This window comes from Lactuca virosa, chromosome 5 (genome assembly GCF_052849685.1).
Source record: "Lactuca virosa cultivar CGN04683 chromosome 5, Lactuca_virosa_CGN04683_v6, whole genome shotgun sequence".
NCBI lineage: Eukaryota > Viridiplantae > Streptophyta > Magnoliopsida > Asterales > Asteraceae > Lactuca > Lactuca virosa.
The window spans coordinates 136,844,391-136,867,494 of NC_136430.1; the positions used below are offsets into that span (position 1 = coordinate 136,844,391).

Below are 23,104 nucleotides of genomic sequence, written 5' to 3' on the forward strand. Positions count from 1 at the left end.
AGAGAGAGAGAGAGAGAGAGAGAGAGAGATTCTCTTGTAAATGATTAAAATAATTTTTAATAGTTAATAATAATAATAACTATAAAAAATAAGCGAAAAGAAATTAAAATGGCATTATAGTCAGGGGCGGACCTAGGGGATCCATGGTGGCACCGACAACCCTTGACTTTTCCGGCCGCAGTGGAAATTTTTTTTTAAAATTTTTATTTTTTGTTCTACCATGCAATCCCTGAATTTCCCGTGCAACCCCTACCATGAAATCTTGCGTCCGTCCTTGATTATAGTCATTTTATCTTCCGAAAGGGATAAAGTGTGCAAATTTAAACTAACGAAGGATGAAACGCGGTATAAAAAACGGCCGGAGTTAATTTTTTAAAACAGGGACTAAACATGATTTTTATACATTACCACGGACGATAAGTGTAATTTACTAAAAAATATATCCCAAAATTATATCACCGACCTGTGGGAACACGCCCTTTTGCTAAAACAAATGCCTTGGAGCGTCGCAGAGCATAAACTTGGAGTTGGACGAGAGAATGGAGATCTGATTCAGTGAGCAGGCACTGCAAATGGTTACCAGTCGAGGAGGGAGTTCATCGTCGTCTTCTTTCGGGATATCTTCATCCTGTTGTAAAATCTTTCCAGTGAAACCATCATCTCCATCGTCATTCACAATTCTTCGCTTGTTCGTACTCTTGATCGTGTTCATTTTCATATTCAATTTCTATAGTAGAAGCATTTTAGAGGATGAAGAAAATCTAAATCTGCGATTGCCAGACTTTGTATCTCAACAACAGGTATCATTTTCGTTTTCTGCACTGCTCAATATCAAAATTTCATAGCTGAGATTGAAATATACACTAAAAAATTGTTCGTATGTTTTTTTGTGTAAGCAGCTGTCTAGTGAAAAACTTTGGGAAACCCCTTTTAGTGATGGTTTACATCCGTGTGTACATCCTACATCTAGATATCAAGGTATCATTGTTCATTGGTTTTCATTTGATTACTAGCGATGTTGCTTCCTTACCTGAGATTAATTACTTATAATCAGACCTTTTTATTTTTACATTTTCAGCTATTCAAGGAGGAGATAATAATCATTATATCACCGTAAGAAGCAATGGCGGACTGAATCAAATGCGTACTGGTGTGAGTATTTGATATCTCTTTTTTGAGTTTTTCCACTACAATTGATTTAAAACTCAGCATGAAATCCTTCATTTGCTGAATGTTTAATGATTATCCTCTACCTATAAATAACATGAACAAAACATACTACTTTTTTTTTTTTAACAGATTGCTGATATGGTAGCAGTGTCACGGATGATGAATGCAACCCTAGTTATCCCTGAACTTGATAAACGCTCATTCTGGCAAGACAAAAGGTAACCTTAAGTTGTACAATATTTCTCCCTACCTCCTTCCTTCTCTTTCTCTCTCTCTCACACACACACATTCCTAATTTGTTGTTGTGCAGTGTATTTTCAGATATCTTTGATGAGGACCATTTCATTGATAGCTTAAAAGGGGATGTGAGAATCATAAAGAAGCTTCCTACTGAGTTGGTTTCTGTTCCTCGAGCAAGGAAGCACTTCACATCTTGGGGTGGTTTAGGTTACTATGAGGAGATGACCAAATTATGGATGGATTATCAGGTATGTAGTTTTCATTGCTTTCTACAGTTCATTCAGACAAAAAAAGAAACAGACTTTGTGAATGTATACAACACTTTATTCAGTTTTTATAGCATTAATAGTTTACTTTTTGCAGGTGATTCATGTTGCAAAATCAGATTCTAGACTTGCAAACAATGATCTACCTATTGATATTCAGAGATTGCGTTGTCGTGCTCTTTATCATGCTCTTCGATTTTATCCCTCTATCGAAACCCTTGGAAAGGTATGGTAGATCTACCTCAGTAAATGATTATCATGCATATTTTTGGCACAAAATTATATTTGTAATTTTGGTAACAGTTTGTGTGATGAAAATTTAAAAAAAAAACTAAACTAGGAGTTTGGATGATACAATGTGTAGTTGTGTACAATTTCTTATATATCAAGTTTGAAAACTTGCATATGCTGGTTAATTTGAAAAAGTTATCTGTGGGGATCTATTTTATAGGATTAAATGCGAGAAATAGCAATGTACATTATATAATTATTGTTATTATAGCATCCTATTTTCATTTCTTCTTATTAAAGCATCCTACTTTAGAAAATCTACCCAATTATAAATAGATTTTCACTGCCATAATTGGATAGACTTTGCAAAGTTAAATGCCTTAACAATGAAAAAAAAAATATAAGTTTAATGCTATAATTTTGTAGACTTTTCAAAGGGCAATGCCTCAATAAAAAAAAATTTGGAAGTATTGTGCTATAGTAGAGTGACAGGATGCTATAGTACACACATAAATGAAAGTGCATTTGTTGTTTCTTGCATTTAGCCCTATTTAAATTTTAAGCATACCCTTCATAGACCCACTTCTATAAACATATTTTCCAGCAATCTTATCCAAATACAAAGCAATTGTCACTATTTTTTTTAAACTATAATGTCCCTATAAGAAAAAAATTGAAAGTATAATGCTATAAATTGGGTAGAGTCTTCAAAATACAATGCCTTTATAAGGAAAAAGTAAATCTTCAGAAAAGTCCCCATATTGTGGGCTCATTAATGATAAAGCCATGGTTTTTCATTTTTTGAACAGAAAAGGACAAAAATGGCAATTTTTTACAAACAGAGAGAATACATTGGTTTTCATTTTTTGAACAACCCATGAAAAAAAAAACCGCAATTATTTTATATTAAACGAACAAGAAACCGGCAATCATGTTATATAGGGAGTCATTTCCTAAGAAAAAGAATGAAAATGAAAGTAGGATGCTATAAATATAATACAGAAATAAATGAAAATACATTGCTATTTTATATTAGGCCCTGAGCAAACATGATGCTGACAAACGCAGAAGCTAATTGAACGGCTGAGATCGCATGGGGGAGGGGGAAGATATATTTCTCTGCATCTCAGATATGAGAAGGATATGCTGGCTTTTTCTGGTTGTACATATGGCCTTTCTGATGCTGAATCTCAAGAGCTCAGCTTATTGAGGTCAAACATTTATTCTTTTTTTGTTATTATTATTATTATTATTGTTAGCATTTCATATGGGTATATATAAAGATTTGTGCAACGTTTTCGTGTTTTGGAAAGCTAATGTTACCAAATTAAAGTGTTTTTAATGAATTTATGTATGACTACAAGGGAATTTGTTAACTACTATATCCAAAACATATGCTTACTTGAATACTTGGAAGAGTTTAGGGCTAAATGCAAAAAGATAGCAATGTACTTTCATTTATCGGTTAATCTCATAAAAGACCTTATATTTTGTGTTATTTCTTGATTAAACTTTAACTTTATTTTTTTTCCATGAAAATGACGTTGCATTTTTTTCATTTTTTCAGTTCTGGCCGTTTTAGTTACTTTTCTCCGAAAAAAGGTTAATCTGAAAAAAGACCTTATATTTTGTGTTTTTTCCAGATTAAACCTCAAATTTATTTTTTGCCTGAAAAAGACCTTGTATTTTTTCATTTCTTCCGATCTGGCCCTTTTAGTCATTTTTTTCCAAAAAAATTGTAAAATGTGAGGGTTTTTTCGAGAAAAACTAAAAAAGTTGAGGGTTTATTTGGAAGCATTTAGAAGGTTAAGGGTTTTTTTCGCAAAAAAAAAAAAAAAAAGCCAAAGTTGCGGGCTTTTTCAGAAAAAATACAAGGTCTTTTTCAGGCAAAAAATAAATTTGAGGTTTAATCCGGAAAAAAGCACAAAATATAAGGTCCTTTTTGAGATTAACCCCTGAAAAAATGTATAAAATGTGAGGGTTTTTTTGGAACCAGTTTGAAGGTTGAGGGTTTTTTTCCGAAGAAAAAAAAAGAAAAAGTTTTGAGGGTTTTCTCAGAAAAATGAAGGTCTTTTTCAGGAAAATTATAAAGTTGAGGTTTAATCCAGAAAAAACACAAAACATAATGTTTTTTTACGAGATTAACCCTTCATTTACTTGTATATTATCAGCATCCTACTTACATTGATTTCTATTACACCATCATACTTTTCCGTTTTTTTCTTGTGAAGATGCTTTGAAAAATCTACCCAATTATATATCATTTTATTTGTGGTATTATTGGTATGAAATGAAAGTAGATTGTTATTTGTGGTATTATGATTGTCAGGGAGAACACAAATCACTGGAAAGTAAAGAAAATAAATTCAACAGAGCAAAGAATTGCAGGATTATGTCCATTAACTCCCAAAGAGGTTGGGATTTTTCTCAAGGCTCTTGGTTATCCTCCTTCAACAGCTGTATATATTGCTGCTGGAGAAATTTACGGTGGTAAAACTCATCTTTCAGACCTCACTTCTCGTTTCCCAAACCTCTTATTCAAGGTTTGCTCTTCATAATTTAACTTTTTACTCTTAAATAGCAATTGATAAGAAAAACTGAATGTGACAGGAAATGATAGCAAGTGAAGAAGAGCTGAAAATATACGCGAATCATGCATCACAAACAGCAGCACTTGATTATATGATTTCTCTTGAAAGCGATGTCTTTATTCCAACACATTCCGGAAACATGGCAAGAGCTGTTGAAGGCCATCGCAGATTCCTAGGCCACCGTAAGACCATTACTCCTCACAGGTATAACTAATGCAAAAAATAGCAACCTACTTTACTTTTTTTTTTCTTATAATTTATAACATTATCATAAATATAATTAAATCAATGATTGGGATTTTGATTTTGATATTACCAGGAAAGGTCTAGTGGAAATATTTGATAAGTTGGAAAGCGGACAACTTAAGGAAGGACTATCACTGCAACATCGTGTTCAGCACTTGCATCAGATAAGGTCATGTCATGTCATGTATTTTCATCTCTTAATTTATTTTTTCTTAATAATTTATTTTGCAAGAAATAGCAATGTTTTTTTATTTGGTTATTATAGCATCATGCTTTCATTTCTTTTTGTTATAACAATTGTCACTACTATAATTGGGTAGATTTTTCAAAGAATAAGAAGCTGTTTGATACGCATCTTATTACATACCACAATTAGAAGCCTTTGATTTGGTCTGATAGCCTCTTACTGGGTTTGGTAAAAAGTTGGGTTTGACTTGATCATGCCTTGACTCAGTTAGATCTGACTCAATTAGCCACTAAATTGCTTGTGTTTGCATAAAGACGTAAATGCCCTCATAATTGACAAGTGTAAAAACTTTCAGGCAAGGTGGTCCAAGGAAAAGAGAGAGTGCACCCGATGGGATTAAAGGAAGAGCAAGGTACAAAGCCGAAGAATCATTTTACCAAAATCCATATCCCGAATGCATATGCGCTTTACTACAAAAGTAACATAAAAAATGCATTTCATTTCCACATTCTACATCTGTAAAACCAGCCAGTCCCACAACCATCATGAGACAGGTAAATCACACCATATTAAACCTTAAGTATGGATTCTAACATTCTTACTGTTAGGGCTAGCATGTAGGGATTGTTGTAAGGATTTGTATATCATGCAATAATATTTTCATTAACTTTTTTTTTTTTTTTTTTTTTTTTTAAAGATATTCGTTATGTTCTAGGTACACGAGGCATAATATGGATTTATGATGTGTTGGGTATTATTATATAGGGACTGAAGTTGATTTTTATGCCAGCATAAAAAGTTTAATGTAACCAAAATGAGTGTCTTACTATTTTAAATGTCTATTTAATCACATTACAATTTTTTTACCGTGTCTTACAGTCTTACCTTATGCTTTTTTTATATTTATTTATGTTTGATGGCACATCTAGCTGGCATGTTTTCTATTTTCATTTTATTAGCTCAAGTGTTTTATTATTATTATTATTATTATTATTATTACTACTACGCTGCCACATTAGTATTAGAACTAAGATGCTCCGAACCAGTTGAACAGTAGAATTCGAAGACAACACAAAACAATAAACAATGATTTACGTGGCTCACTTGATAATAAAGCTACAACCACGGTCAAGCTAGAGATTCTTTTATTAATTTGAATGCTAATACAATGGCGATTGCTATCACATTCACAATAACTCTTGTTGCACACAATTCAAGTTACAATAGATGAGAAATTTATAGGGGAGTTGACCTAAAAAGTCCTAGGGTTCGGTGCTTATGGGCCCTTTGATAAAAGATTCGGCTACAAGGTCAACTTGTTCTCCAAGATGAGAGTTTTGTAAATTCGACGTGCTCTGAAATGTAATAACAAGCATTTCGGTAAAACTTATCTTTGCTGAGAATTGTTCCGCAAACTGAGTTTTGGGCCCTTCTGCCTTCCGCGTTCTTCTATCTCCTGAAATCACATATCTTCGAAAAGTTTTAGCATCCACATAGTAAACTCTTATGAATCCTTTCGATGTTTTCCGCATTACAAAATTGTCGTAACTTTTTAGACTTTTCATTTAGACTTCTCATCTCAACAATCTCCCCTCTTAGAGGCTAAGTTATAAAGCAACTTCTTCTGCCATCTAGGATGTAACCTAACCCTCTCTAGCTTGTGTCTTCTACCCTAATTCATAATCATTGTTATAGTACTAGATTAGTCACTCTCTCACTGATTCCAGTTAAATATATTGATTTGTCTACTTACGGGAGAGGTGTCTAGGATAGACACGTTGATCTGGTTGTTGGATTTTAGAAAAGTCTTATGCTGAAATGGTCTTGCCTCCTGACTATCTTGACTGGATGATTCTTATTTGATAGCCATGAATGTATATTTTTGGATTAGTGAAGGATCTAAATATTAGATGTTATGCTCAAATAGTCAGTAACCAGTATAGTATATTATAGGTTGTTACACGCTGGTTGAGCCGTCTGCAAACCAATCTACTTAGTTGTTTCGAGGCTGTTCAAGTGAGTTTTCTCACTATACTACATATTACAATATGTATCTTCTGTATGTTAGGATGTAGTGACCTGTAGTGTGTAGTGTGCTAATAGACAAATATAGTAGTTTAGCTAGTTGTTTGTTGTGTTGGACTGATTGTTTGTCGGTCTGTTATATATATATATATATATATATATATATATATATATATATATATATATATATATATATATATATATATATATATATGTGTGTGTGTGTGTGTGTGTGTGTGTGTGTGTGTGTGTGTGTGTGTGTTGACATATCATGTTGTAAGTTGAGGGAGGACCGACTTTATGTTGAAGGCCAAGATACTCGGGTAGACCAATTTTATGTCGAAGGTCAAATAGGCGGACTAACTTTATGCTGAAGGCCAAGGGGCCGGACCAGTTTTGTGCTGAAGGCAATTATTTGCATGCATTGTGTGTATATTGTTGTATGTGGTATTTTGGGGAACTCACTAAAAAGTGACTTACAATTGTTGATAAAATGTTTTTCAGGTAGTTCTTCTGATCGTGGGAAGGCTCCAACGTGACTGTACTCGCATCAAAGAAACAATTACGTTTTTAGACTTCCACTAAACTCTCTTTTATGTTTAATAAAATGTAAGACTATGATATTTTAATGAAAATGATATTTTGAAGTTATTTAGATATGTTTTAAAAATGAAAATTTTTAATTGAAAAATCGGGATGTTACAAAATGCTTATACATTAATATTGCATCACCATGAATGAAAAATGTAAAGCGACAAAGAAAGAATTAAGATTATCAAAACTAGTAGAAGACCCGAATCCTTTCTATTTCATTCATAAAAAATAATGAATTATTCTAAATTCCATTTCCAAATGACATGTTATAAAAAAGTAAATTAAAAAAAATGGATTTGGGATATCCAAAATATCCGAAAATTTATAATATGATTATCCGAATCCGAATCCAAAAAATCAGATATTCGAATTTCGGGTATTTTAGATCGGATATTCACATCTACCGTGCAATGCATGCAGTTATTGATAGACTGAATAATCATGGTATATACTTTCGTGTACTAGCTTCTAGCTAAAGCGTTACGTATGTCTGGTGGAGATCATATTCATTCCAGTACCGTAGTAGGTAAACTTGAGGGGGGAAGAGAAATCACTTTGGGCTTTGTTGATTTACTGTGTGATGATTTTTATTGAAAAACATAGAAGTCGCGGTATTTATTTCACCCAAGATTGGGTCTCTCTACCAGGTGTTCTGCCTGTAGCTTCGGGCGGTATTCACGTTTGACATATGTCTGCTCTGACCGAGATCTTTGGAGATGATTCCGTACTACAATTCGGTGGAGGAACTTTAGGGCACCCTTGGGGAAATGCACCCGGTGCCGTAGCTAATCGAGTAGCTCTAGAAGCATGTGTACAAGCTCGTAATGAGGGACGCGATCACAAGGGACCCATCGCGGTCATCCATATTGATTGTTTTCAAGCTTTTTGCATCGACATCTGTCATATCCACCTTATTCTCACAAAAATCTGACTTCTCATTCCAAATTGTGGTCTGTCCATTTCCTTAAAATCAATATCGGCTAGGCATAAGTGTACCTTATGATAAGTTCTTTTTCCTATTTTTAAAAAACTCTAATCACCTCGAAATGTTTCTCATAGAATTCATATATTTTGACAAGGTTGTGTTTGGGGGTAGGGTGGTAGGATTGTTTGTTGGTTGGTGTCCCGGTAACACGAAAGGGGTGGGATGGGAATATTGACCCTAAAGTCCTTATGTTTTTATCAAGTTTTGTGTTTGGGTGAATTCCAAGAAGGACTGAGGTGGTGGGATTGTTCGTTGGCATTACGATAACAAGTAAGGGGTGATGTGAGGTAGTGGACCTATTTAAAAATAACAGCAATATAAAGATAAATAACTACTTTCTTACAAAAAATCAAATGAAATGTATTACAATCATTTTATTTAGAACACGGACCAAAAATCATATAAAAACTCTAAGTATAAAACTGTAAGACATGATATTTTGGGACCAAACCACAAATTTTCGTTAAAATGGGGACCAAAAATATAATATAACTTACTTTCAAATCCTCTAATAAATGAAGGTTTTTTTTTGCTATTTGTCAAATTCTCAAGAGTTTTGCCACATGTAATTTTGTGGGAGTTTTAGAATTATTATTTTCCACTTGTCATTTTTTTGGAATTTCCATTTCTTTAAAATAATATTCCGTAAATTTCTAACGAGTTTTATAAAGAAAGATAATCATTCTATTAATTTGATAATAAAGTCTCATATATGCTCTAAAGAATACTTTGTTTTTTTATAAATGTTCCAAAAGATTATATTATGTTATGTAAAAGTGTTATTTTATAAAATATTTAATATTTAAATATTGATATTAAATTTTTATTTTTAATAAACTCGGGTCTCACATCTAGTTGTAGTAATAATAGTAAATGATAATGTTTTTTAATTATATAATAATGGAAGTCATGGGACCAAGGCTGCCCTGATGTGTAAAATTATTGTTTTTATGTCAATTAAATATAATTTCTTATTTTAATTAGCAAGATTCAACCAAAGAAACATAAAACATTTGACTTCAACGGTGGAAGAAACCGGAAAGCTGCCGCAGCAGCCATTGATTGGGCAAGGGATGAAGTTGACCGTCTGATATATCTCTTGCCATGGCCTATATAGATATCCCAATCCAGCCTTCCTTCCTATCATTCAAATTTTGTGCTATCACTTGCTTCGGCTCTTAATCTTTACTTTATCAGCTTACATCAACAATATGTCTTCTCCGGTTCTTTGTTCTTACTCTTCTTCAGCCACCGATCTTAATATCAGTAAAGAAGACGTTATACGCAGCACAGTGAACTTCCATCGTAGCATTTGGGGAGATCGGTTTCTTACTTACAATGAGGTCTGTATATTACTAGAATTTAAATCTCTCATCCCAAAAATAATCACTCTATTCGTTTTTTTGTTAATGTTTCATGTTTGCATGCAGAGAGAGGATCAAGCTTGGGAGGAGCAACAAGCTAAAGAACTCAGAGAGGAAGTGAGAAAACAACTAGTAGTCAATACTGCTTCAAACGGACAAATGCAACATGTGAAGCTGATACAACTCATTGATGTGGTACAACGACTCGGTGTAGCATATCATTTCGAGGAGGAAATCGAGGAAACCTTAAACCATATTTTTGTTACATATGGAGATCATTGGATTGATGATAGCAACCTCCAAAGCACCTCCCTTTGGTTCAGACTCCTACGTCAACAAGGCTTTAATGTTTCAAGTGGTAATTAATTATTACTTAATCTAGTTCTCTCTCTCTCTCTCTCTCTCTCTCTCTCTCTCTCTCTCTCTCTCTCTCTCTCTCTCTCTCTCTCTCTCTCTCTCTCTCTCTCTCTCTCTCTCTCTCTCTCTCTCTCTCTCAATAAAAAGTTGGTGTACAAAAATCCGTGGAATATATATTGCAAAAACCTAATCTAGAAAAATCCAAAAACTTTGAACACCAATGAACATCTCACTTTTCTAGTGAACTAATACTAGCTATCTGGAATCAATTATCAATGCAGCTGCAAGAAAACGTACAATACTTAATCACGTACCCTTTTATATATAACGTTGCAGGAATATTCAAGAAGTATATGGACAGCAAGGGAAATTTCATGGAATCTGTAAGAAAAGATGTTCAAGGCATGCTTTCTTTGTATGAAGCTGCATACATGAGGGTGGAAGGCGAAGAAATTTTAGATGAAGCCGTCAGTTTTACGACTTTTCAACTTGAAAACATTGCTAATGATAATCTGTGTAAGGACGCGTCTCTTAAGATTCAGATAGAAGAAGCACTAGAACAACCTCTTCGCAAAAGGTTACCAAGGCTAGAGGCCTTGCGTTACATACCCATCTACCAGAAAGAAGCTTCCCATAATGAGGCCTTACTAAAGTTTTCTATGTTGGATTTCAATTTACTTCAATCCATGCACAAAAAGGAGCTCAGCCAGATCAGCAAGTACGTATGCTAACAACTTCTATAATTTTTTAATGTAAATTAAGATTGATCACCTTGATACTAATGGCTACGTATAACGCACACAAATCATATTGATTAGCTGGAAGGGTCCTTAATCAATCTCCTTAATTTGTTAATCGATTCATTTAATTCTTCTCATGAGCTCACTTTTATGTGTCTAAATAGATGGTGGAAGAATTTGGATTTACAAAACAAGCTACCTTATGTTCGGGACAGATTGGTAGAAGGCTACTTTTGGATATTGGCCGTCTATTTTGAGCCTCAATATTCTGATGCTAGGATCTTTCTAATGAAAACATGCAATCTTGTTATCATATTGGATGACACGTATGATAACTATGGTACCTACGAAGAGCTTGAGATATTTACCCAAGCTGTTCAAAGGTATGTGATATGCATTTATTTATAGTTAACGAAACATGCAATAGATTCCCATGATATTGTAAAACGACATATATATATATATATATATATATATATATATATATATATATATATATATATTGATCATTTTGTCGTATATATAGATGGTCGGCAAGCTGCATATATATATATATATATATATATATATATATATATATATATATATATATATATATTTATAGTTAACGAAACATGCAATAGATTCCCATGATATTGTAAAACGACATATATATATATATATATATATATATATATATATATATATATATATATATATATATATATATATTGATCATTTTGTCGTATATATAGATGGTCGGCAAGCTGCATTGATACACTTCCTGAGTACATGAAAATCATATATCAAGAACTTTTGGATGTTTACAAAGAAACTGAGGAAGTACTAGAACCGAAAGGGAAAGCATATCATAGTTACTATACTAAAGAGATGGTATGTAATTAATATGAATATCAATTATTTTTTATTAAATAATTCTTCTCCTAGTATACAAATTCAAATCATTATGAAAATAATAATCTAATTATCCATCATTTCACTCATTTGGCAACCAGGTGAAAGAGTACACTCGAAATCTCCTAATCGAAGCCAAATGGGCAAAAGAGGGCTACATTCCTACCGTAGAAGAACACATGTCAGTTACAATGGTAACATGTGCTTACGGCATGATAATAGCAAAATGTTATGTGCATGGCAATGATTTGGTCACCGAGGATACATTCAAATGGGTGTCCACCTATCCTCCTCTTGTGAAAGCTTCATGTTTGATTTTAAGGCTCATGGATGATATTGCTACCCACGAGGTGTGTTAATTAAACTTGCATAATGAAAAATAAACTAATTATATATGGATACGTATACATATATACAATATAAGGTTATTTGAAGCAATTTTTTTCAATGCTACAGGAGGAACAAGAAAGGAACCATGTAGCTTCTAGCATTGAATGTTACATGAAGCAATATGGTATCTCGGAGGAACAAACACGTGAAATATTTTCAATACAAGTCGAAGATTCATGGAAAGTTATAAATCAAGAGTCCTTAAGGCCAACTGATATACCGAGACCTCTGCTCATGCCTCCAATCAACCTAGCACGAGTTTGTGATGTTTTGTATAAACGTGGTGACGATTACAATCATGCCGGAAAGGAAATGATCCATATTATTGAATCGCTTCTGGCAAATTCTATGAGTGTTTAGGTTTAAGTTCTTAATGGTCTATTAGCTAGCTATTGTTATTCCAACTTGCATTTGAAATAAATATGTTGGCGATATTTAAAAAGTTTAGTGTAACCAAAATGAGTGCAACTTTTTTTTTAATTTGTGGTTAACGTTGAAAAAACCAAGAAACTATTTTAAATGTTTATTTAATCAATTTACAATTTTTTCCTGCGGTTCAAAGAAAAAGAAGTTTATAAAATTAATCCTAACTAAATGAAGTTTTGAGGATACAATTTGTATACCAAAATTTGATCGTAAACTTTATTAAGAGCATCTCCGATTGACATAGTTTTTGTTAAGTATTGTACCTACTTGATGAGCTTTTGCAAAACATTTTAGCATTGGGGAGGAGTGTTTTTAGATATTAATTTTTCATTAGTTTTTTATTATTTAATCAATTTAATTAAATATACTAAATATATTTGAATAATTTTATCATAAAAAAAAATAAAATTCAATTTTCAAAATGATGCAAATACCAAAGATTAAAAACATTGTTGAAACATACTATTTTATCGTTTTGTTATTTATTAAAAAAATTAATATCAGCTAAATTCATTTTCAAAAAATATTACGTAGAGTTGCAAATAGACAAATTATATAGTAGGAGTTTATATAACATATGAGAAAGTAAATATAAATAAGTTAATTTATAAAATAAATAAATAAATAAATATTTTTCAACCATTGGAGAAGATTTATTACAAAAGTTTTTTGATAGATAAAGGTTACTAGAAAACTAACGTGGCAAAAGTAACAGGTCTTTAAAATGTTAACTATTGGAGATGGCCTTAGTTTTGATTAAGCCTTAGTTTTGATTAAGTGTATAGGATCATATTTGAGATTTATGAAGATTAAATAATTGCATGAAAAGATAAGAAAAGTATTATAACCATAACAAGATCATATTTCTAAACTGTACATATACCTTTGGGAAAAAAAATACAAACACTTTAAATAACATCTCTAACAAACATTATGACATAATTGTACAAAACTATTGATAATCCCGCATGCTTGACCTTGTGATACTCACAAGGAGATGAAAAGTATGTGTACATCAAGGGACATTGTGATTTACCTTTCCCATGTTGGCTGTGGGCCCATATACTTTATCTGTATAACCTAATTATGAACAAACTTAACTAACAAAACTGTTCCAACGTTGTTTGAGGATTATGTAGGCCTCGGAACAAGGAATTGGTAGTAATCCTACTCTTCCACCAACTTCTTTTTCTATAAGAAGATCCAATCTCATTAATGTATTTACAGCTTTATCAATCGGCATTTCAACCTATATAAAAAATACACATATTTTATGACAAGATTTTCTTTCATTTTTGCTCGTAAAATCTAGTGCTAAATGCAAGATATAACTACATTTGTGTATTATAAAACCCTACTATTATTTCTTTTTATTACAGCATTGTATTTTGAAAAATATACCAAACTATAGCGTTGTACTTTCATTTTTTTTCAACTTTGAAAACCCAACTGTATCAATGAATTGCTATAAGTTAATGAAGTTTGATGCTTCCTTTGAAATATTTTAAATCGACCATTCTGTTTTTTTTTTTTTTTTTTTTTTTTTTTATCAACATTTATACCAATTTTACAAATAAAAAAAGTAATGTATTTTGTCTCATTACCTTCTTTCTGAACACATCGTACATAAATCTTTCACACTGATCTCGAGCACTATCTGCAAAAGTGGCCTACAAAAAATATATATAATAACATTACAATCTCAAAACATCTAAACTAGAGTTTACTAACACTATAAAGGACAAATGCAAGAAATAGCAACACACTAATACATTTCTTTTTATTACAGCATTGTACTTTCAATTATTATTATTTTTTTTTATCAAGACATTGTACTTGAAAAATCTACCTAGTTATGGCATTGTACTTTTAATATTTTTTTTCCTTATTAAGGACATTGTGTGCAAAAGACATAAATGCCCTCCTCATCCCCACAACCAAAAAAAGCCCTAGAAAATGCAATATGTGATTAAAAAAAAAAAAAAAACATTGAATTGTCACTTAAATAGAATATAATAATCTAACCTGGGTACTCCCAGATTTGAGTAAAATGGCATATGCCAAAATGGCTTCCTTGTACTGCACATAAAGTTTAATTGGAATGAAGGGTATACTAGTCATTTGGCCAACATACTTATACTTTCAGTACCCAAAATAGCAATATACTTACGTTTCACTACCAATATAAGCAGTGTACTTATCAATAAAGGAATGTAAGTATGTTGCTATTATGAAAAGAAAATAAGTATGTTGCTATGTTGATATTTCAGGTAATTTATCTGTTTTTTTTAAAACAAGTAATGTGTGAGAATTACTGAATTAGAATTCCTCACTTGTTGCTGTTCAGAAGCATCCAGAAGAAAGTGAACAGATCCAAAACCACTGGCTAGAGTCTTTTCATAAAGTGTCCTGTTGACCAAAAGCTAGAAAAAGAAAATTGAAAAATGAGATTGAGAAATTCAAGATTCTTGTTATTATTATTATTATTAAGGAAGAAATAGTGAGATACTTGATATCGATCCCATGTCTGTTTGTATCCCAGAATTATACGTGACAAATATATTACAAGAGCACTTGCTGCAATCACATCTAGAAGTATTGCTGATCTGCATTAATTGAATTACTCAATTTTTTTTTAAACATAAATCATGTTTTAATACGCATGTATAAATACAACTATATCGGCTTTTTATTTAAATACGTAAAATGCAAACAAAAAAAATTATGTTATGGTTACAAAAATAAAATAAAAACATTGAAAATATTATTATAAAATTTATATTTTATAAATGAGATGTCATTAAATATTTAATAGGAATAATTAATTAGTAAAGAAATAAAAATATTAAAAAAATTAAATCATAGTTAAAGGGGTAAAATGAAATATCATTAAAGTAGAAGGGGTTAGATATACAACTTATGAAAATATATTGACCACTCAATATGTTGAAAGTAGAATGGTGAAGGTGAAATAAATGAAAATAGGATGCTACAATACACATATAAATGAAAGTATGTTGCTATTTCTTGCATCCTTCAGAGTCTTTTTAACAAGAGACTTACATAATATAAATAAATAAATAAAAATAAGAGCATACTTACGGGGATGACTTTATGTCCTCAAATTTGTAGTTTATGAAGTAAGCTAATAGCCCCAAGATTGATGCAGCATCCAAACGTACCTTTACAACAAGCAAACAAAGCAATTCAATCATTTAAAAAAGTATCTAAATATACTTTATAAGGACAACTAAATTTCTAGAATTGTTGTTTAAAAGATCAAATATCAATAAATACAAGTTAAGAAATTTGGATCCTCAAATGGGTGTGTAAAAAGATTTGAAATTTTCAAGATTTAGGATATAATTTTATTAATAAAAGCCTAAAACCAAGGAAAGTAACTCAAAGCTTCGAAGAAAAGAAAAGGGTGTTCATAAATTTGCATAAAATTACCAAATATTAACATTTAAGCAACAAAATCACCAAACCAGATCAATTAGCCTACTTTATAAAAAAACAAAAAAAAAGGGTTTATGCAGAAAAGTCCCATTATTTTGAGAAAAAATTTGATAAAGTCCTAATTTTTTTTAACACAAAAGTCCTGATTATTTAATTTTACACGATAATCTGTCATTTCCTGATAAAATAAAAATAAAGACTTTTTCGTTAATTTGGACAAAATATTAAATAATCGGGACTTTTCTGATCAAAAATAAAAATTTAGGACTTTATCAAAAAATTTCCCAAAATAGTGGGACTTTTCTGCATAAAACCCTAAAAAAATGATTGGAAAAGAATGCAAACATAAAGACACACACAGATATAGAAAAAAAATATCATATTCAAATTATATTTACCGTGTCCAAGATGCGAAAAGACAGCTTCTTGTGAGGGAAAATAACCTACAAATGGAAAAAAAAATGTTATATTTTTGAAATTAATTGAAAATTTTCAAAACAAAGGTTTAAAAATTAACTGGCAAATCGGGTATAGGGATCTTTTCATAGATCTTCAACTGTAACACTGGAGTTTGATCTATGCTTTCCTTTTCCTCAATTTCTTTTGTATAAAGCAAAATCAATTCCTGGAATGCAGGTTCCTATCACCACAAAAGCTTCAAATTATTCTTTAAGGTTATATTTTAAAGAAAGATAATAAAAAAAAAACGTTAAAAATACATAAATCCAAACTCTAAACCTCACATACAACATTATGATGTGGATAATAAGGTTAATAGAGCAATAGTGTTTATAGAGTTTATAACAAAGTGGAAAGAAAAAGTGTGATTTGTCATTGTGAAATACCTGAAGGACTGTTCTTGACAAAAAAATTGAAAAAGCAGTCTTCAACATTTTCCATGGATTATTTTCACAGAATTTTCTTGAAGCAGGCTCCCATATGTCACTTAGTGATATCCTTGACAAGAAAATTGGTCTGCATATACAATTTTTATATTACTTTCTTTCTTAACATAAAATTGATGTAGGAATGGAATGAGCTTTTTATATTATTCGTAGAATAAATACAAATGTTATTTTAACTCAATTCTATAACATTATTCTAGTTATTAATTAACAAACTTTTATTTACAAAAATAAAAAAATAAAAACTAGTTAAAACCTAAATAACTTATAATACAAATAATACTCTTTAGTTGTTATAAAGAAAAAGTAGTAATTTATTTAGGGTTAATCTCATAAAAGACCTTATATTTTGTGTTTTTTCCAGATTAAACCTTAACTTTATATTTTTCTTGAAAAAGACCTTGTATTTTTTCCGAAAAAAAAAACCCTCAACTTTGTCTTTTTTCCAAAAAAAACCCTCAACCTTCTAACTGCTTCCAAATAAACCCTCAACTTTTTTAGTTTTTCTCGGAAAAAAAACCTCACATTTTACAAATTGTTTTGGAAAAAAAAAATGACTAAAAGGGCCGGATCGGAAAAAATGAAAAAATACAAGGTCTTTTTCAGGAAAAAATTAAATTTGAGGTATAATCTGGAAAAAAACACAAAATATAAGGTCTTTTATGAGATTAAGCCTATTTCTTAAACATCATTTATCCAAATTAACAAACAGTTATTAAGTAAAAAAACCAACCTCAAATACGATTCAGATGCAGTAATATGAGAGTCAAGGTTGAATATCTTTTCAGGCAAGGAGGGAATAAGTCCTGTCCACGTCAGCAATTTCCTCAAGAGCCTGCCACGGGGCCCAGCTGATGACAAGATTCCTTCATAACGAGCTACAGCCCTTTGAGCAGCAAGCCAAATGGGAAGCTCTTTATCTGACATTTCCTCAACCCCTTTCCCTTTTATTATATCATCATCACCCATTTGTTCATCAAATATGTATGATTTTCTAAAAACAGACACTTCCTTCAACCAAACTTTCACCCTTTTAATCCAAACCTCTAAATCTTGTCCCTTGATGCTATCTTCAAATGCCTACAACAAAAAAAATCAAATTACATTTACAATGATGTATTTTTTATGTAGATATTTTAAACAGAAAAGCTTATAATTGTACAGTGATATGAAAGTACAATGCTATAATTATGTTTTTTTTTTAAATAAGAAAAAAGTTGAAAATACAATGCTATAAGTCGGTAGTTTTTCAAAAGTATAATGTCGTAATAAGAAAAGAGTTGAAAGTAAATGCCATAATTAGGAAGATATTTCAAAACACAATGCCTTAACAAGAAACGAATGAAAATAGGATGCTAATTTACAACATTGTACTTTAAGAATTCTATCCAATTATAGCAATGACATCCAAATACAAAGCATATATTAGGTAGACCTTTCAAAAGATTATATCCTAATAAGAAAAAAAATAAAAAAGTATGATGTATATTTTTCAAAGTATAGTGCCTTAATAAGAAAAATATAATAAAAGTAGATTGGTATTTCTTGCATTTAGGCGAAATTTCAAATATCCCAAAGAATAAGGCATTACCTGAGCAAACCACATGCCAATTTTCCCTAATGGTTTAGAGATACCAAAGAAAAGTGCTTGAAGAAGCTTGGATTGCAAGTAATCCAGTTTTTCACCTATTAAAAGACCATTCTGCCTCTCTGTTGCATATCCTCTCCTGTATGATGAAAGGTCAGTACATATGGGTGAACATAGACCTGCAATACATTGTCCACAAAAATAAACCTGAAACCAAGTTAGATGTAATAACAAAGGACTACTGAAATGAGAAAAAAAAAAATTTGAACTTGTTAGAAATTGGACAAAAGATGATGAATTTTAGTTTTCAGGAAAGATATAAAGCTTCAATAGAACAATAGAAGTGCAGATACATACAAATTCTATATCTATATCTATATCCAAAATTAAATGGCAAAAGAAAATGCATTAAATGTTGACCATGTTAAAGGGTGTTTATGTGTTGAGCACTTCAATACAAAAGATCATGGAGAATGAGACTGATGGATACTGATTAGCTTTGGCCTAGTTAGCCCATGGGCCCATAGGGTTTCTCTCCATTTAGGGGTTTCCTACCTCTATATCTTGTATTTTCTCATTGTAAAATACATGAATAGAATATTTTAGCCTCAATCTATTCCTTGTTTACATGGTATCAGAGCAAGGTTTAGGACTTGCGATTTTTTGTTATTTCCATTGTGTCTCATCCTCCTTAATCAATGGTATTGGAGTGTTCAATGTAATGTAGTCTATAGGAAATGCATTATCTTGATGGATCATGTATTGATGATTTAAGATGATCAATTCTTTGATATCATGTAGTCCACTTTCCTTCAACTTTATTCGACCCAATGCTTGGGCATATCAGTAAATCACAAATAAGTTTGCAGGTTAAGTCTTAGGCATAATATGAAGTAATACAATAGAAATATTGAGTATTGTATTTGTGTTATTGAACTGATACAAGAGTACACATATTTATAAACATGAGACTAAAACCCCTCAAACATGAAGTAGGGAGGGTTGTCGTATTCTAACACTCCACCTCAAGCTGGAGCGTATGTATGATAGAGAATGGGTCTTATAAATTTATATAGGGGCAAAGATGGAGGGACTTATTTGGAATAATTCTTATTTACTGTTTTACACCCCCATTCTAGAAACACCTTAGCTAGGTATAAATAAGAGTCATAGTAGTGGGTTTTGGTTAGAAAGAATCGGCTAGCAATAGCTTGGGCAGGAAGGTTAACTTCTCTGATTTGTTTCATTGTATATGCATTTCCATTTTACTGAAATTGAAGCTTCTTTTTGCTTTTCAAATCCCTCTTTCAATTCCTTGTTTATTGTTCCTATCAATATACCATAAGGTCCAAGGAGCTTGTTACATATGTATTCAACTCATGGACCTCTAAAGATTCTTTGTGAACACATCAGCCAGTTAGTTGATCATTAGAGACAACGAATTTAGTCAACAAAATGACAATCAATTCAATTTCAATGTGTTTTGTCAACAATGTGTGTAGGGCAGCTTGATTGTGACATAGGAGTGTTATGGCTCTGATACAACGTGAAGTAATACAATAGAAATATTGAGTATTGTATTTCTGTTCATAAATAACACATAAAAACCTTAATGGCCTTTACAAAGTAGGGTTGCCGTATAAATTCAAACGCATAAGTATATAAGAATCAAATAACCAAATCCATATTAGGAATGTTCCAAATCTTAGGAGAGCAAAAAAAAAAAGAAAATGGTATATCATTGATATTTATACGTACATTTCCCATAAACAGGATAAGAATGACAAAATGACAGTTTTTGGATTGGGAAGTTGCATGCATACTAGGTAGTTATAATCATTTACAAACCTTTCGGAAATCACTTACACAAGTGTGCACTCCACACCACGTAATAGTCTAAATCCCTTTGGCACTCGTATAAATTCCAATAACACTAAATTGTCAAGTGACACTAAAATCACCAACCAGAATGCATGCCAAAATCTATACAACTTGTTATGTCATGTTGTGTCTTGTGTAACAATGGGGCCTAAAGTTCATCTTGCTTGATAGTTGATAGTAACTCACCTTATACTCACTACAAGCTCCATCTAGAAATCATAAAGGGGCTACTTGATGCACATGAAAAGAATGAATAATGAAACAAGTATGCAAAATAAGCTACAATGTAGAAACAATTACGTACAAGGAATCAAGGTTTAACAAGTAACTTAAATAAATGCTCTATGTTTATTATGAAAATTTTAGGGAACGTATAGTTCAAGAGGATTAATATTAGGACAATAAATATTTTCTTGTATCATTTTGTTTTACAACTATCATTTAGGAGAGTGAAATAATTATCATGTAAATGGTTCAGTAACAGTTTAATATGATGTCAACATAGAACCATAGCATACAGATAAAATCATGAATATTGACCTGAAAATGATTGCTTTAGACTCTGATGCTTTCTTCCAATCAACATAAACTGGGAGAGTGAGTAGATAATCAGTATTTAATGCTGATGTCAGCATCAAATCAGCAGCCGATAATTCTTCAAATTCAGCATTGTATAGTAGTTGAATGAAAGCACGTTGGAAGCGTGTGTCAACTGGAACTCTACATCCAAACATCAAATAAATCAATTTAACTAAATCACACGTTGCTATTTCTTCTACTTTTTAATAGCTCAAATGACATTCACAAACCTGGAAATGTCTTGACAAGTTTCTATATTTTTGGTTGAATATCCTAAAATGTTTGACAGGTCAATGGTCAAATCCTTTCCTTCAGAAGTAGCATCTTCATGATTGGTTAATTTATGATTAGCAGAATGAGTAAGATCATAATCAGTTCGCATTTCCTCTAAAATGCTTTTATGTTCTGCATGTAAGATAGAGTCTAGACACCTGAAATTGAAAATAACCAGTTAATGATATCATAGGGAGAAACTAAAATCTAAATGCTATATTTTTGGAATATTAACAAGTATCAGATTCCTCTGAATAATTCATGCCAGTTGCATGTAAAAAAATTGAAACATTGCTGCATAAATTGGTAGGAAAAAAAACAAAACATTGTTATACAAAATTGGTGAAAAATGTGAAAGTGTTGATTAAATAAACATTTAACCACTGCTATGTCATGTGAAAAAGTAGTTGCATGCTAGAAATAGAATGTTTCATATTCTGGTCAACCACTTTGTTGCATAAATTGGGAAAAACAAAAAGTGATACATTGTTGCATAAACAAGCATTTAACCCCTTTATTCATCACTCTTTGGAGCATAGATAGAACAAACTAAAACTATTTATGATAATTTATCAATTTTAAATTGCAAAAGGCCTAAAATTAGGGATAAGAAATATCGGTTTTTGTTTCCTTCCCACTTTTCTATTCAGTCTACTCTCCCTGTTCTTCCCACTACGTTTTCTGATACATCATACTATCAGTGTTGTGATTCTTAAAATGTACCAAGTATATTGTCGCAACAATTATGTAAAATTTCATTTCGAAATTGATAATCATAACAATCGCAGCAGCAAAAGCTAAAATCAGACTACAAAGTTTCAGAACCAACTTACGAGGACATTAAAAGGAATTCATCTTTCTCTTTCCGTGAATCAAACATCGTAACAATTGCGTCTAAGAGCTCCGATTTCGAAATCGCGATGTACTTCTGTCTCGGCACATGAACTCCACCACCACCATATCCATTTTTCGTGGAATTAACCTTTTCTCCTCCATTTGAAAGACAACAGAAAGTAGAAGAAACAGAGGGAATATACTTGTAGGGTTTTATTGATAATGACAAGGGGTTAAAGGGGGTAGTGGGCAGTTGCCACGAGAGATACATCCTCCTCCTGCTACTGCAGGTGGAAAGGAAAACCGTTGGACAGAAACAGAAGTAGAGATAAGAAGGTGGAGGTGTTCTTGTTATGGAATAATTACAAAACAGATCCCTTTACTATTACATATTTACATAAGTATGGATTGACCTTTAATCACTTAGGTGTTTGTTTATTCCTTCAATAAGAATTTTTTGTTTTTGTCTATGTCAACATTTTTTAAAGTCTACGGGTCTTCTTCTTCGAACAGATACGGACTCATATCTTTTCAAGTCACTTGATAAAATAAAAAAAAACAAAGTTTTATTAATATTCTTAAAAATTTTAAATATATCCAACTAACAGTTAACTATGATTAAACCAATTTAATATTGAAAAATTTATCTAAAATCTAAAATATTATATAATATTACTAAACTACTATTCTCAAATTAAAAAATAAGATTAAATCAATTTAATCTTTAAAAGCCTCAAACCTTCGGCCTCATTTTTTTAAAGCTTTCGACTACATATATTCAAAATTAAAAACATGTAAATAAATAGATAAACATCATAAAACTAAATTATTTCATATAAATATTAACAAAAAATAAGTCTAGAAAAAACAAAATTCTTG

At 31.4% G+C, this 23,104-nt stretch overlaps 3 protein-coding genes across 9 annotated transcripts; 2 read left to right on the plus strand and 1 right to left on the minus strand.

Annotated features, from left to right (window-relative positions):
- The first annotated feature begins 480 nt into the window (after window positions 1-480).
- LOC145117034 (O-fucosyltransferase family protein) lies at window positions 481-7,541 on the plus strand. Of its 5 annotated transcripts, none has more exons than XR_013712466.1 (12): window positions 481-800; window positions 900-978; window positions 1,079-1,152; window positions 1,300-1,388; window positions 1,481-1,658; window positions 1,774-1,902; window positions 2,976-3,118; window positions 4,237-4,450; window positions 4,518-4,702; window positions 4,818-4,913; window positions 5,287-5,485; window positions 7,461-7,541. XR_013712466.1 is itself a non-coding variant. In XM_079053339.1 (11 exons), the coding sequence occupies exons 1-11, from the start codon at window positions 573-575 to the stop codon at window positions 5,411-5,413; spliced, it is 1,542 nt and encodes a 513-aa protein (XP_078909465.1). In that variant the 5' UTR covers window positions 481-572; the 3' UTR covers window positions 5,414-5,603. The 5 variants fall into 5 exon arrangements, 2 of the variants coding, with proteins under 2 accessions (XP_078909465.1, XP_078909466.1); XR_013712465.1 differs by lacking the exon at window positions 7,461-7,541 and adding an exon at window positions 5,647-5,765; XR_013712464.1 differs by lacking the exon at window positions 7,461-7,541 and adding an exon at window positions 5,629-5,759.
- A 2,184-nt stretch (window positions 7,542-9,725) lies between these two features.
- LOC145114984 ((E)-beta-farnesene synthase-like) lies at window positions 9,726-12,651 on the plus strand. The gene is made up of 7 exons (XM_079051116.1): window positions 9,726-9,878; window positions 9,966-10,257; window positions 10,593-10,974; window positions 11,161-11,379; window positions 11,731-11,869; window positions 11,992-12,240; window positions 12,347-12,651. Exons 1-7 carry the CDS (start codon window positions 9,747-9,749, stop codon window positions 12,638-12,640), a joined length of 1,707 nt encoding a protein of 568 aa, XP_078907242.1. The 5' UTR covers window positions 9,726-9,746; the 3' UTR covers window positions 12,641-12,651.
- Window positions 12,652-13,498: 847 nt separating this feature from the next.
- On the minus strand, window positions 13,499-22,564 carry LOC145116037 (DUF3754 family protein, putative (DUF3754)). Of its 3 annotated transcripts, XM_079052402.1 has the most exons (14): window positions 22,225-22,563; window positions 21,349-21,549; window positions 21,080-21,259; window positions 18,662-18,797; window positions 17,804-18,150; window positions 17,011-17,140; window positions 16,683-16,805; window positions 16,564-16,608; window positions 15,809-15,888; window positions 15,216-15,312; window positions 15,040-15,129; window positions 14,732-14,785; window positions 14,311-14,376; window positions 13,499-13,955 (listed from the first exon to the last, which is right to left on the minus strand). In XM_079052402.1, exons 1-14 carry the CDS (start codon window positions 22,494-22,496, stop codon window positions 13,803-13,805), a joined length of 1,974 nt encoding a protein of 657 aa, XP_078908528.1. In that variant the 5' UTR covers window positions 22,497-22,563; the 3' UTR covers window positions 13,499-13,802. The 3 variants fall into 3 exon arrangements, with proteins under 3 accessions (XP_078908528.1, XP_078908529.1, XP_078908530.1); XM_079052403.1 differs by lacking the exon at window positions 14,732-14,785 and having other exon boundaries at window positions 22,225-22,564; XM_079052404.1 differs by lacking the exons at window positions 21,349-21,549; window positions 22,225-22,563 and having other exon boundaries at window positions 18,662-18,837; window positions 21,080-21,251.
- Window positions 22,565-23,104: the final 540 nt, after the last annotated feature.

Bases quoted from the DNA above. Each gene is read 5' to 3' on its own strand.
- LOC145117034 (XM_079053339.1), top strand. From the start codon at position 573: ATGGTTACCAGTCGAGGAGGGAGTTCATCGTCGTCTTCTTTCGGGATA. The intron at 979-1,078 runs GTATCATTGTTC...TTACATTTTCAG, and splicing joins TCCTACATCTAGATATCAAG to CTATTCAAGGAGGAGATAAT. The intron at 1,153-1,299 runs GTGAGTATTTGA...TTTTTTTAACAG, and splicing joins TGAATCAAATGCGTACTGGT to ATTGCTGATATGGTAGCAGT.
- LOC145114984 (XM_079051116.1), top strand. From the start codon at position 9,747: ATGTCTTCTCCGGTTCTTTGTTCTTACTCTTCTTCAGCCACCGATCTT. The intron at 10,258-10,592 runs GTAATTAATTAT...ATAACGTTGCAG, and splicing joins AGGCTTTAATGTTTCAAGTG to GAATATTCAAGAAGTATATG. The intron at 10,975-11,160 runs GTACGTATGCTA...GTGTCTAAATAG, and splicing joins GAGCTCAGCCAGATCAGCAA to ATGGTGGAAGAATTTGGATT.
- LOC145116037 (XM_079052402.1), bottom strand. From the start codon at position 22,496: ATGTATCTCTCGTGGCAACTGCCCACTACCCCCTTTAACCCCTTGTCA. The intron at 15,889-16,563 runs GTAAATATAATT...CTTGTTGTAAAG, and splicing joins CTTTTCGCATCTTGGACACG to GTACGTTTGGATGCTGCATC. The intron at 13,956-14,310 runs GTAATGAGACAA...TTTTTTATATAG, and splicing joins ACGATGTGTTCAGAAAGAAG to GTTGAAATGCCGATTGATAA.